Genomic DNA, 14,442 nt, shown 5'->3' with positions numbered 1-14,442 from the left:
TATTGCAGCCAATGACAAGCTTAAGTGTAGTTGCTTATACTCAGAATTACTTATCATCTCATTTGAAACATAAGGACAAGTGTAGTGAATTCTCACTTACGAAACTAGATAAGGACGAAGCAAAATTAACAACTAACTAAAAAGCCAACAATATTCTACTGAAAACCTTCAAGAGATGTTATAGTGGTCATTTAATTAGACATAAAATATGTCTTTATTCATAAGTACTAAGGCTAGTGGCAGTCACAATGATCTCTGAAACAAATATTCCCTGGCATCTCCTGTATAAAGCAAAATACTTACTGGTTGAACTATAGTATTTTCTTAAAAGGAGAAGAAAAAAAAAGAAAAGATGAGTGTGTCTACAAATTTTAATGTATGCAGCATCCCTGGGGTGTGCTGTCCCTACGCTTAATCCTGTCCATGGCAAAAAAAGTATGCCTTCAGTGTTTAGATCATGGTGCGATATAGCCTTTTTCTCACAATGTCTTCTGCTAAGACAAGTGTTTGTTGTGTCACTGCCTGCTGTGCCTCTCATGGGATCATGTCCTACACTTTACACGTATTAGAAGAGGTTGAAATTGCTATGAGCTTTGCCTGAGTTACCATTCTTTTCACATGAAAGCGTGCAAGATCAAACTCCAAGCTCAGTGCATAAGCTTAACACGGAAACCGCTGCCACTCCAGCAGTCAGTATCCCTTCCATTTCTTTCCTCAGGAGTAATAGGAAAACTATCAGTGTGACCAAAACCTAGATCTTGTATGTATTTTGAAATGTTTTAAATTGAAGCTTTTGGGAAGAATCAGGCCTACAGAGTTATGCATGAGATCTATTGACTCAGTGAAAGCACAGCCTGAGAAAAAACTACACAATTTCCACAGCCTCCATGTAGCTCTCTGAATCTCACATTGCAAACTAGTTTTACGATCAGAATATTGCTATAGTTTACTGTTCTCTACTTTTGTTTATTTTTCAACAAAGTCTAGACAAGGCTTTTCCTAGTGAAGCTCAGTTCTTGCTGGAGGATCAGAGAGAATCACATTAGCTCAAGGAGTGCTCAAGAAAGTTTCTCCTTTCTCCCAAAGCTCCCATGTATAGAGGCTGCTCCATTTAAAAGTGGAGCATTGACTATTCATTAGCACTGTTTCTTCACTGCTAAATAAAACAAGGCTGGGGAATGAGTTTGAGGGCTGGACCACTGACCGTTCACACTCCTTAGTTGTTAAAATCACCTCCTGGCATCATTTTGGCCATGCCAGTCAGAACTGTCAAAACCCGTTCTTAGGCATGATGTGGTGGTTTGCACCAGTCAAGGACCATTCACAGCAAGAAGTTTGTAGCTGTACTCTTGACTGGGAAGGTAAAAGGAGTTAATCTGTACATGTGTGATTGTGCCTATCAGCCTTAAGGCCTGTGAACATTTCCTGACCTGTTTTAGGTGTTAGTACAGGTACTGCCTGTATCCCAGCCTGCTCTGCAAGCTAGTCCAAACAGGACAAGGTCCTTTCTCCTAACTATCCCAAAGAATGAAACACTTTGTGTTTCTGTAACTGTGAGGACTGTGGTGATCACAAAAGATTGGACAAAGAGAGGAAGGGGTGCTATATACGTATCCATGCACCTTTTCAATATGTGCTTTTAAACGCATCTCCGTGCTTTATCTTGTACAATATTTAGAGTTAAAGGTTAAATGTTTTGTTCAAAATAAACTACCTAAGGAACAAAATTATTCAAATCTTCCTGGAAATGGCCATAAGGGATGAAAAGACACAATTCAGACTCCCAACTTTAACTTCCTTTTACTGAAAAAGATATTGTTTCAGATTTATACTCTGGCTTTAGCAAAGGGTTTCTTTGCCAAACGCAAGCTATAACAAGTAGGTACTGTATAAATACTGTATAAATATTGTAAACAGCTTTTGCAACAAAGTTTGTGCAAATGTAGTCACAGTAACACTTACAGAAATACAGTGAAAACAAATCTAGAATAATGACTAATAATAATGTATGTGTAGCTACAGAAAAATGAAACAAAACAAGCAAACAAAAAGCCCAGAATATGCAATTCTTCCACACTGGATTGGAATCTAGCCATCTAATCAGAAAATGAGGGATGGAGTGGTCATTTCTGGTATCCTTATTCACAGGTAAAGCCCATACACATCTTTCTGTGGCTAGCGTCAGGAAACGTTGTTGTCAAGTTCAAATGAAATATGTTGAAGTTGTCTCATAAAATGATTTTACTTCAAATCTTAAAAATATTCCATATTTTCTTCCAATTATCTTTCTTCAGAAATGTTTAATACCATGGAAAGACTACTTAATGCTTGCATGTCTTGTCATATTTTTCATCTAATTATCTTACACAAGTGCTGTCTTGAGATTTTACATTCGATGAAAAAAAAAGGCATTGGATTCCAACTTGTGGTAGAAGAACAGTTGCAGCAAAAACACACAAAGTTTTAATTCTAATCAGCCTCTAAGTCTGCACAACTGACAGCTGAAGTTAAGCGAAAAATCTGTTTCAATTTACCAGACTGCATGGAAATGAGACCTTGAACTCAACACCCACCCCCATCTATCTGAGCTGCTACAGTACTAATAGTTTTCAATAAACCTTGGTCTTTCTGGTTATCCAGCTATTATTGATAAGAAAGCTGCCTATAGCCTCCTTTTAAAAGAGGATTCTTTCCTTGTTTTGATGAAAAATTTTTTAACACAAAAATCATTGTGAAATACAAAAGGACTTTGAGCAGAGATGTTTTGTACAGTGATACGTGACCATTTTCTAACACCTGTGAAATATCTAGGATTAAAGAGTTTAATGGTCTTGAGTGAAAACATAGAAGGCCTTCAAGAGAGCTAACTCTAAAAGTATGCAAATATATAAAGTGGAAGATTTATTTCATATCTCTCTAAAGCAATTCTAGTCCATACCTATATTTATAAATAAACATTTAACTATCAAAAACTGAAGAATGGATAAAAACTTACAAGTATTTAACTTACAGGATTTCCAAACAAATTCTTAAGATATGTTGTGTAAAGTATGACTATCCCACTCCCCAAATATTTTTAACACAAACAAAAGCCTTTGCTCCTATAAAATCTCCTGTGCAAATTTCCCTTTGGAACACACATGCCATGTTTTCTGCAGTCTGGCAAAGGCTAATGCTGCCGCTGCTGCGGTTGTTCTGGGCAGCTGTGAATTTTGCCAGGTTAGAGTCATGAATATGTGAAAAAAAGTGTAAAAATGGGCCCAACAGGGAATTTAATGTGTACACTCAGCTATTTCCTACATTTTATACATGTCCAATAAGACTGAAAGGAAAAAAAAGAACAAATTCTCAATGCGTTTTGAAAGGCAGATGGGATTCACCAGAAGCTCCTCTATAGCATAGTAATTTCTGTACTGAGTCCTTGACTTCTAGGTGACCTTTCTTTTAGAAAGACTTCCAATCTGGACTTAAAAATTCCTAGTTGTTCCAACAGTTAGTTATCATTACTACTGAAATATAAGAAAAGAAAGAAAAAGGAAAAGAAAAAGAAACTTCTCATTTGATCTGCTCATGCCTTTGACTGCTAGGATAGAAGCCTCTGCCATCAGAAATCCTCCTCTCTTTTAGAAATTCACAGTCTATGATCATGGCAATTTTTGCCAGCTCCTTTACTTCACCAAAGTAATTTTGAAATGCTAAAAGGCTTGCGTACATTTAAGATGAGCTACAATGTGGGGGAAAATATTGTATCATGAGATGAAATTCGATTCTATTACAAGATACTACATGCTGGAGTCCTCACTCAAGCCCGCTGAAGTCAGTAGGAATTGTATTTATGGGAAACCATCAGAATTTGCCCTATATTGTGTTTGATATCAAAAAATGAAGGAACAAAAGCAAGCAGACAGGAAGGAACCTGGTAATTAATATACATATTTAAACTCACATCACATAGCTGTCAGTATGGTATATACAGTCCTGGTATGCTGAACTTCCTAAGACATACAAAGCAGACATAACAATGTGGGAATGCTATTACGCTTCATATCAACCATCCCCCTAGTTTGGTACTTGGTATTCAACAGCAACAAGAAGCTATTTGAAGAGTGTTGGAATATTAATAATAAATGCAGGAATAAAACGCATATAGAGATGTTTCTGGCTTACTCTAAAATTGAATGGATGTTTATGTCCTGGATTAGCAAGGATTATCCCTTCCTTAGATTGTTATTCTACCTCAGAGATGTTGTTATTTGTAAAATAATTAAACCTTTTTTTTTTCAGTCCTTTAACTTCAATATCTTATGCCAATGAGTTCCACAGAATATAAAAGATATGGGAAAAAGTTTTCACTTGCTAGCCTTCTTTATTACTTTCTACAATTTTTATATGTTGTAAAAAAAATAAATATGAAAAATAGTTGTCTCTAATTGCAAAATATTTTTGTTGTCCTTCAGTGTTTCTCCTCTTGCTTTTTCTGAAAACTGTCACTTTTTAAAATACCATTGCTCAGACATCTTACTATATTTCTGTTTATTTGTGTGACATTTTTCAGACATGACTATTCCTGATCTTTTTAGAAGATAGAAATAGACAGGGGGAGGTCAGAGCGGAAAATGTGCAATATGCATGGTCTCATCAAATTATAGACTGATAGAGCTGTTATCATCATGGGTTTTAAAATACCCAGTCGCAATCCAAACTGTTGATTGTGGCTGGATAGGAAGCAGAAAATATTGGTGTCATAAGAAATTAAGTTCAACTGGCTTTTGCCAGATTGATTTTTCCCATAAAGTATAACAAGATGTCTGTCAAATTCAGATTATTCCTTCTACTATACATTGCTCCAAACTTGTCAACATGGAATTTCATCTTCATCATAGAAGCTGTTTGATTAAATCTTTCCTTCCTAAATTGTTCTTAGGCATTTCCAATTTGAGCTACTCTAAGTCAGGTTATTTCAACAACCTATCTTGCCACCTTTCAGCTTATTAACTGTATTTTTATAAGTACTTAACTATTATAATAAAGACAAAAGTCTTTACAATAGAGGTCTATCAGACACCTTCTTACTAAGAGGAGAAATACCTTATTGCTTGCGACACTGGACTAGGGTTTACAAAAATGTTTATATTTTGTTTCTTTTTCCACAGCCTTTAATGACAAAACACGTCTGTGTTTCAGATCCTTGATCTGTGTTTCAGATCCTTGAAGATAAACTAGGCTTACTTCTTCCCAGTCTCACAGGAATGTTAGAAAGATAATTTGATTAATATATGCAAAAAGACCTTGATCTAGCAACGTAAGTGTAAAAAAAAGTAACACTGAGTAGTACATATTAAATCTTTACATTTAGCTTTTTATTTCCATTTTGTTTGTGTTTTAAATCAATTACTAAACCATGAAAGAACTTAAATGTTTACCATACGTCTACTCAAATTCCAGACTTGAAGGAAGACTGGACAAGCATAAATTTTCTTTAAAGGACTTGTTTGACTCCATGATTTATAATCACCTCTTTCTTTCTGACTTCAGTCAGGTTACCTAGCATTAAAGTGGAATTCAGAGATCTCAGTCATTTTGCTGTGATTTTTTTTTCCTAACCAATGCATACAACATTTACTATACGTCATTTCCCTGGAAGATTTTTATGAAATATATTTATTTTCATAACTCAGCACTAGATTTGTAAAGAGAGGCTGGTTTCTAAAAGTGCCTAGTGAGGGGTTCTAAAGCAGTTAATCCAATGTGAATTAGCTATACACCTTTGAAAATCTCTCTTGAAACTACCTGCATCTTTAGTAAAATAAATATTTCTGTAATTCCTGGTTCCATCATTTGTAGTTAATAATTTTGTCCAACCAAACATGGATAGAACAAGCATCAGTGTTGTGTTCTGCATGTGTTCACAACTCATGAATGAATCTTCTTGGTTCCAATGACTTACCACTCTGTACCTGATTCATCTTTTCTGCTATTAAGCTCTGACAGTATCTAATCTCTATTACTTTCCACAGGTCCATTTTTACGACAATACCTTCAACATCCTTTGTGCTAAAACTGATGAAAAGGAATGGTGTAACTTGCTTGTAATACACCTCTAGCCTTTCTTACATCATCTCCATGCCTGCAACTGCCTACTCTTAAAATCTGTCTTACAGCTGTTTGGTGTTAATGTTTATTCTTTTCTGTTTTTTTGTTGTTTTTTTTTTTCATTTATTTTCTTTTCTCATGAACACTTGGATGGAAACTAATTTTTAAATTCACTGTATGGATATTTTCTGTATGACTTTCTTTATTGTACTTTGCCTAGCTATGCTTGTCGTACCTGATTCAGTTGTGATAAGTTCAAAATATGAAAGCCAAAAGCATTTTTGTTTCCTATGTTCACTTTTTTTACTCATTTTAAATTATTCCTTCTTCCGTCCTGTTACAGCATGTTAGGTTCTATTTGTTCTCTGAATATCCTGAAATAAATTATACTGTGTTTATTACTAAGTGACTCACGTATACTTACCACCTGAACTAATTTATGAGTGATGTCAGGAAATAAATCAAGTATTTTCCAGCATTTTTTAGTATGCTCTACAAATTTTTTAAATTCTGTACAAGAAAAAAAAAGTGCTGAGATATAGCTCCTCTAAATCTTGTGTCTTGAAAAGATTTATCATGATCATATAGGTTTTACCTACTCAATATATAATAAAATAAAACACTTTTATTTTTAATATAGTTGATGATAGAATATAAAGATTCTTCAGCTGGTCACCTTCTATAATGTAGACGCACTCTCTGTCAGGAGGATACTTGTTGGGGTAATTGGGAGAAGTGAAGATGCCTCCTTCTGCATATTTTGTCCAAGTTCCACACTGCACTGGTTTGTGTCCTTCGGAAGTAGTTTGCTTTTCTGTGAAATGATCAGATTAAGCATTATTTAATTAGCTCACAAATTATTATGTCCCTATAACACTTAGAATTCTCTTATAGAATAAAACAGTCCTTTCTGTCAGTGGCCTCAGCTTTTTTCTGTTGAGACTGAGCATGATCATTGGCCTGGGGGAAAATGAGGATATTCTTTAGGGGTACAAACATGAGCCAGCAGTGTGCCCAGGTGGCCAAGAAGGCCAACAGTATCCTGGCTTGTATCAGGAATAGTGTGGCCAGCAGGACTAGGGAAGTAATTGTCCCCCTGTACTCGGCACTGGTGAGGCCACACCTCTAGTACTGTGTCCAGTTCTGGGCCCCTCAGTTCAAGAAAGACATTGAGGTGCTGGAGCGAGTCCAGAGGAGGGCAACAAAGCTGGTGAAGGGTCTGGAGGGTATGTCCTATGAGGAGTGGCTGGGGGAACTGGGTTTGTTTAGCCTGGAGAAAAGAAGGCTAAGGGGAGACCTTATTGCTCTCTACAACTACCTGAAAGGAGGTTGTAGTGGGGTGGGGGTCGGCCTCTTCTCCCCAGCAACTAGCAACAGGACTAGAGGGCATAGCCTCAAGCTGCACCAGGGGAGGTTCAGGTTAGACATTAGGCAAAATTTCTTCACAGAAAGCGTTATTAGGCATTGGAATGGGCTACCCAGGGAGGTGGTGGAGTCACCATCCCTGGAGGTGTTTAAGAAAAGACTAGATGTGACACTTAGTGTCATGGTCTAGTTGACACAGTGGTGTTAGGTCAAAGGTTGGATTCGATGATCCCAGAAGTCTCTTCCAACCTAGTTGATTCTGTGATTCTGTGGTATAATTCTTAATCAAAGAAATTTTTCAAAGCAAAGAGGCTTGGATGTCTAGGGGAACACATAGTTATATTGCATTTTAAATAACCCTGTAGGGAAAGCATGTACTCAAGAAATGGGAGACATGAGTTTCCCACTCGTATATCTCAAAAGACTCAAGCACGTGCCCTATCAGCAAGCTACATGCTGTGATACAGGAATACATCAGTCACAAAATCAAGAAAAAACACGAAATTATGATAGACTATAAGAATTTTTTTTTGCATTTGCAGTAGCTTGACTCTATATTCACCGGACAGAGACGGACGAGGGAATTCCTGGTTTCTGGTTCATAAATTATCTTTATTTTTATCTTGCTGTTTTCTGTAAAATTAATAAATAGCTCTGGGACCAGGAATCACAGCCCAGAACTTTCCTGCTTCTAGGTGAATCATCAGAGAGCAGAGCAAGATCTTCTTGTTTGCTTTATTTCTAGCCCTGAAACTCTTGCACTCCTTTCTACACATCAGCAGAGATCCTGGAGACAAAGGTTTGAGCCTGTTCAGGCTGAAGAAAATGAGGAAACTTCCTGGGCATCACGCTTTAACAAGTAGACTAAAATAAGATGGATTCTTTGGCAGGGGGAAATACCTAGGCTTGTATTAAAAGGAAGGCTAGTAGGTTCTAGACCTCACACAGGTGTCTGAAAAGTACTGCTGTGGTTTGCTCCGAATGAGGTACCTGTATCCATCTAACTTAAGCCTCTGAAGTGTAGTGCAGAGTTGTTTGAGGCTCCCTCTTATGATCAGTTGAGGGAGACAGGCACCTTCCGAGTATGATTTTAACTACCTGAGATCCGCCTTACGCTCTGCAAGCATTTCTATTTCTTCCTGGTCTGTATCCAAGCTGAGGACAACACGGATACAAATTTCCTGAAATGAATTCTGGCCTGCAGAGACTGAGCAGTCAAGACACAAATTCAGACACATACTGTGCTTAGCAACTCTCCCTGCTTGATTCTCACCACACTTAGCATCCAGGGCTTTTAAGAACCTCTTTCTATCCCCACCACTTTCAGATTTTGAATTCTACTTCAACAAGCAAAAAGATTTTGAGAGTAGATAGCTCACTGCCCAAACTGGACGTCCCAATTTGAAAGTGGGGCACTTTCCAGTCTTTAGAGTCAGGATGAGTCTTCAGTTAAATCCAGCTGTGGATCAGGTCACAAACTTGTTAAAAAAAGTACCACTGGATTTTTCTGTGTGTGCATGCTCACTAATACTCAAAACAAAATAACAAAAGACAGACACTGGAGGTAGGTGAACTATGAAAAATTTTGAGACCTAAACTAACAATTCAAATTCATACTTCAGACTCTAATACAATGTCTGAAAAAATGTCTGAAGTTTACATACCTGTTCCTTTTTTGGTTGCCCCAGACATATGTAGGATGACTAGACTTGCTACAACTGAAACAGAAATATACATTAGATACCACAGTGCGATAGTGTCTGCAATCAAATCAATTGTAAACATCTATCTTAAAAGAATACAAGTTAAATAGAACTACTGTTAAAAAAAGTTTCATGTTTACTTGTATCTTTAAATTGCACACTTTGTATAAACATGTTTCTTTGTTATCTGTCCTTGTAAATATTTATCTTTATAAATGTACCCAAATAAAGAGAAGATCTTTTGGGTTTAAAGCAAAATCCCCAAGTACTGCTGTTTCCCTCCTATTTTTTTCTTTTTTTTAGTATTAGATGAAAATATTTTACCAATATTTGTTTATATAATCATACCTTGGGCCAGTAATAGAAAACTGACTGCTTTTAACAGAGGGAGACAAAGGCCTGCTAAGTTTCAGTGTCACTGGACTCACTCATGTCTCTCACTGGCATAATAAAATTTGAAAATGAGTACTGGGAGTACGAAAGAAGTGAGGGGTCGGGTCCTTCACATCCATCAAAGCATTTGCAAATCCCCAGTGAAGTAAATTATTGTGTGATTAACAGTCTCATTAATCTAGTTTGTTTGACTTGTCGAAAGGGTGTTGCTTTGTGCTGCAGTAAATCTGCAGCCCATTTTACAAATAGAAATCTCCTATCTCCAACAATGACAGGGCAACTGTGCCTCTTGGGAACAAAAGTGACCTTTCTGAGATGGACTTCCACCTGGAGATAATTCCTGAGTTTCTGGGAGTTTCTGAAGGTAACATTTTAGCTAGAAAAGGCTAAGAAGCAAACACTAAGGTTAGTCATAATGAGATTGCTTTGGAAGATCAAAGTGACTAGAAAGCTACCTGATGAAGTCATGCACTCATGATAGCATTTTCTTGTTATCACCCATATCTTCTTTGGCTATTGGGGAAAGTGGGATAGCAAGAGCATAAAAGAACAGATCCATCAGTTCTTGGGGTGCTCAGGGTTTTGACCCCAGCTAGTCTGGCATTAAGCCCGGACGTAGTGCCTAGACTGCACTGAAGTTAAAGCAGAGAGGAAGTTGCATGTTTATTCTGAGTATTTTGGATCGATCAGCTGCCATTTGTATTGTTGACTGTGATGAGGAATTGATGGACCCATGGTCTTTAACAAATGTAATAGAATGGCATACTTTCCTCTTCTCATCCCCAAGAGAAACCAAAAGTCATCATGGGCAGTAACGAGCTACCTAAATGATTCTTTCAAAGGTGGTGCTTTCATCATTTTCAGCTTTTATAGTGCAAATTGTGTGCAATTTTTACCCCGAAGGAAGTCAGTCTCTCTATATTTCCAGTATTCTGATGGCATTGAGATCTCTTTTTCTATATCTTTGACCTTTCCCGTGTGACAGAGGCATGGATGACGGCTACTTTATTATGCAGAGAAAGGCTGAAGTTCTAGGAAGGTGAAGGCTTGGCAGCATATTCACTCACAGCCCCTGTGTCTTTTTGAATCCCTCAGCTAACAGAGATGGATGTTGGCAGAGCTGGTAGTTAAAAACTCTTCTGTGTCATGGGCATTCAGTGAGAACATTACATTTTCTGCTTGCATCTGAATGCTACCCAACAATTCATGCCCTTACTCTCCTCAGGGATGGATTCTGGAAATATGTGCTAGCTGGGACTCTGCCCGCCAGCTGTGTCAGAATCTGAAGGCAATGAAGAAGTCACCTGTTTACTAAGTTGCTCATTTACTTTAGCTGTGTTTCATGCAGTGAACATACTGCATCTATGCCTGTAATCCTCACCAGTCACAACCTAATTTCTCAATAGTGTAAGGTGAATTGGTGTTAGAATATGGAGCCAGCTGCTGGCATTCTTTCTGCCCATGAATTTATGAAAGCTAGAATAGGAGGCACAGCAGCTAAACAAACCCTATGTGAGAAATCATTCTCCTCGGGCAATTAATAACGATTCATATCTGATTCTTACAGGTTCATTTCAAGCACCATTATCTATTAGGTCTCCCATCCTTTTCTATATGGAAAAAAATTAAGTTCAGAGAAGTGAAGAGAGTTGATCCAAGTCACAGAGATGTTATTACAAAGATGATAGAAAAACCCCAAGTCTTTTTAATTCCAGGTGTAACCGCTAGAAAGGATGCTTCCAAGTCACAAAGTCACATTATTCCAAAGCAGGCAGCTGTACTTACATGTCATCATGCCAGCATTCATTATTAATGAGTTAAAACAATCTTGACAATAAAATGTAATAGACAAGAAGAAACTAAGAGACTAATTTTTCTCTGGACATATCACATCTAACATTTAGATGAAGTCAAACACTTCTCTCATATTTTCAAAAAAAAAAAAAAAAAGAGAAAGCCTCTAGATTTAGTGACATTAACACCAGCATCACCAAAATCTGTATACTGCCAGAAAGTAATTAAAATTATGGGCTTTATGGGAAAAGATAACACAATCATTTTTACTTAAGCAGTTAAGGCAGTTCATCTCATTCTATAACCCCTTGCCTTTTTCTTTCTCAAGCCACAGGAAAAGAACAGTGCTTCTCATAGAGAGAAAAAAGGAAAAAAAAAAAAAGACCCCGAAGAGACCAATCATGCAGTCTTCACTTATTCAAAACTGTTACTCGGGAAGCTTTGACAGTATGGCAACAATATTGTGATTACCTGGGTTTGGGAATTATTTTAAGGAAGTTTCCACCAAATTTCTTGTTGTGTTCTCTCTGTCTTCCTCCTTCCTCTTTCCCTCCTATTCACAGGTGTAATTATAATCACACTTTTTAGTGCCACTCTGATTACGCATCTTTGCATCTTTTTGGATGTGTGCATTTTTCCATTACAAGCTGTACACTAAGAGATCTATCTCTTGGCCGGGCAGTTTTTTGGAGACTGTGATTTGGCATGGATGTGGCTCAGCCTAGCAAAGAGTTGTTGGATAATCAATACCTGGCCATAGCGCTGCTATTGTACAGGTGTGGGCGTAGAGAGAGATGCTGGAAAGAGCTGTGCCCAGTCAAGCCCCTTCAGTAGAGAGGACCTTCTGCAAAACTGGGGCGGGAGAGGGGGTCCCATCCACGCACCCTGAGGCCCTCGGGGGTCTTCGACGAATAATTGTTACATTTTGGTGCCTCCCTGCTGCTCCTGGAGGATTTCTCCCGAGGGGGACGTCCCCGCCCCGCAGCCCGCCGGGATCCGCGCCCGCGGTGGCCGCTCCCGCCGCAGCGCTCGGCGCTGCCCCGCGTCCCCTCACCCCAAAACCACCGCTTCAAGCCCCTGCTGGGGCTGCACCGCTCCGCCGCGGACGGCGGGGGCCGTTCCCCCCTCTCCCCGTCACGCCGAAGACCATCATCAGACGCGTCGCGCCCAGGTGAAAGCCTCCAGCCCGCAGGACCGTGTCCCCCCCTCCCCCCCCGCCCCACAGCGCTAACAGACACCAGCCCCCCTCCGCTGCACCGCAGAGTGGTGGAGAAGAGGATGTTGTGTGTGCGTGGGGGGAGCTCACCCCCGCGCCGCGGAGGTCTCGGCGTCCCGTAGCGCTAGTTGTGGAGGCAGCGGAGGGCAGGAGTCCGTGCGCAGCAGCGGAGCTCAGCCGGGGGAGAGGAAAATGGGGAGATACTCACTGTGAAAGAAGCTGCGCCCATGGGTCATGTCTGTTCCTTACACAAGGGGCTTCGGTCTCCACTAATTCCATTTAGATACGGGAGGACTTCCAGTGGCGGGGAGAGGATGGAAGTAGGAAAAGAAGAATAAAAGAAAATCCCGAAGCCCACACACAGCAGAGCGGAGCAGCCCTTCCTCTCGCTCGCTCTCTCTCACCGCCTTCAAATAATCACCGCCGGCTCAATCCCATCACACCCGAGCTATCAGCAGCACCACCATAAGCGTTGCATCGCGGCGGCGGGCAAGGCGGCGGCGGCCCGCGCATCCAGGTGCCGGCGGGCGGCGGCGGCGGCGGCGGGGCGAGCCAAGCCCCTAGTCACCAGTTTCATACAAAACCAAAAGCAGATCGAAGCATTTCCTGCAGGACTCCGAGCCCAGCGACTTCCAGCCCTTCGGCTTCTTTTGATGCATTGAAGAAGGGATTAATGGGTCCGTCATCAGCTCCCTGTGCTTGCTCCTCTGTAGGGGTGGGGGCGGGCGGGAGGGAACCCAAAGAGGAGGGGTGGGGGGAAGAAAGATTTACCAAATAGGGGATTTAGTCATATTTGTGTGCAATGCGATCCTTATTATAGAAGAAATCCTTTAAAATAGAACAAATCCATTTTTTGCAAAACACTCTCGCTGTGCACAGCGTAGTATCAAGTGGTAGCAGCGGCAAGAGGCTGAAAACACATTGCACCGTCTGAAATCCTCTCGGGAATGGATGGAGCGAGATAGAGATGGATGAGGATAGAGAGATGTCCTCTCACTCCTCCAGTCCTGGGCGAGAAGCAGAAAAAAACCCTGGAGACTCTTCCATTCATTCAGTGCAGGGGAAGGGGAGGGCGGGAGGGTGGCGGTGGTGGGGAAAGAATGATTTCAAAAGTGGGAAAGGAAGAGCAAGAGGAGAGGGATCATTTCCCCTCCCCTAATCAGTTCACGGATCAGACTAAATGCTTGAGTTCCTCCTTGAACTGCATCTGCCAAAGGGAAACTGAAAAGATTTTCCCCCTTGAGAAGCGACTTCTCCATTTACACACCCCCACACCCACACGCGCACACACACACACACAAAAGGGAGCAATAAAAGTTTAGCTGCTAATCCTCTGGCCTCAGATACAACGATTGCCTCTTCCAATCAACCCAGAGGCGACAGCAAAACCTCTTCCTTTCGCTCTCTCCTTCCTTTCTCAGGTTTATCTTTCTCCCCAGCTGCATCCCACCCCAAATACCCATCGCTTTGGCGAGGTTGCGGAGGGCTAGTGGGTAGGGAGGGAAGGGAGGGAGCAGAGTAGGGAAAATACATTAATAATAAGAATACTGAGAGAAGCTGAAAGTATCTCAGCGAAAAACAAGACAGGAGGAGTGGGTGGAGAGAAAGCGCAGCGTCCCCTCTTGGCCCCGGGAGCCGACCCCGCAGGGCCGCGTTAGTCGGGAGCTGCCTCCTGCAGCGCCGCGGCCCCGGCACCCCCTGGCCCGGGCAAAGGGAGGGCAGCGGGGATAGGCAGAGAGCGAAGAGCACCGCTGGGGCGGCGGGGAGGGCCGAGGAGAAGGGGAGATTTGTGCCACAGAAGAGCGAGGGGAGCAGGATGGGATTCCCCGGTCCCTCTACACCGCTGCTGCGGCGGCGAGGCTCGGGAAGAGCTGGCGC

At 40.8% G+C, this 14,442-nt stretch overlaps 1 protein-coding gene across 1 annotated transcript in view; it reads right to left on the bottom strand.

The window, feature by feature from the left end:
• NETO1 (neuropilin and tolloid like 1) overlaps positions 1-12,800 on the bottom strand; it is a 65,652-nt gene extending 52,852 nt beyond the window's left edge. The window contains exons 1-3 of the mRNA XM_068396836.1: positions 12,773-12,800; positions 9,123-9,176; positions 6,770-6,907 (exon numbers count right to left, since the gene is read on the bottom strand). Coding sequence (XP_068252937.1) covers positions 6,770-6,907; positions 9,123-9,176; positions 12,773-12,800 — 220 coding nt within the window. The remainder of the gene's footprint in view (positions 1-6,769; positions 6,908-9,122; positions 9,177-12,772) is intronic.
• Between the last annotated feature and the right edge of the window lie 1,642 nt (positions 12,801-14,442).

This window comes from Nyctibius grandis, chromosome 3 (assembly GCF_013368605.1).
Source record: "Nyctibius grandis isolate bNycGra1 chromosome 3, bNycGra1.pri, whole genome shotgun sequence".
Lineage (NCBI taxonomy): Eukaryota > Metazoa > Chordata > Aves > Nyctibiiformes > Nyctibiidae > Nyctibius > Nyctibius grandis.
The sequence above is the reverse complement of the archived record's forward strand: the minus strand, read 5'-3'. Positions and strand labels throughout refer to the sequence as shown.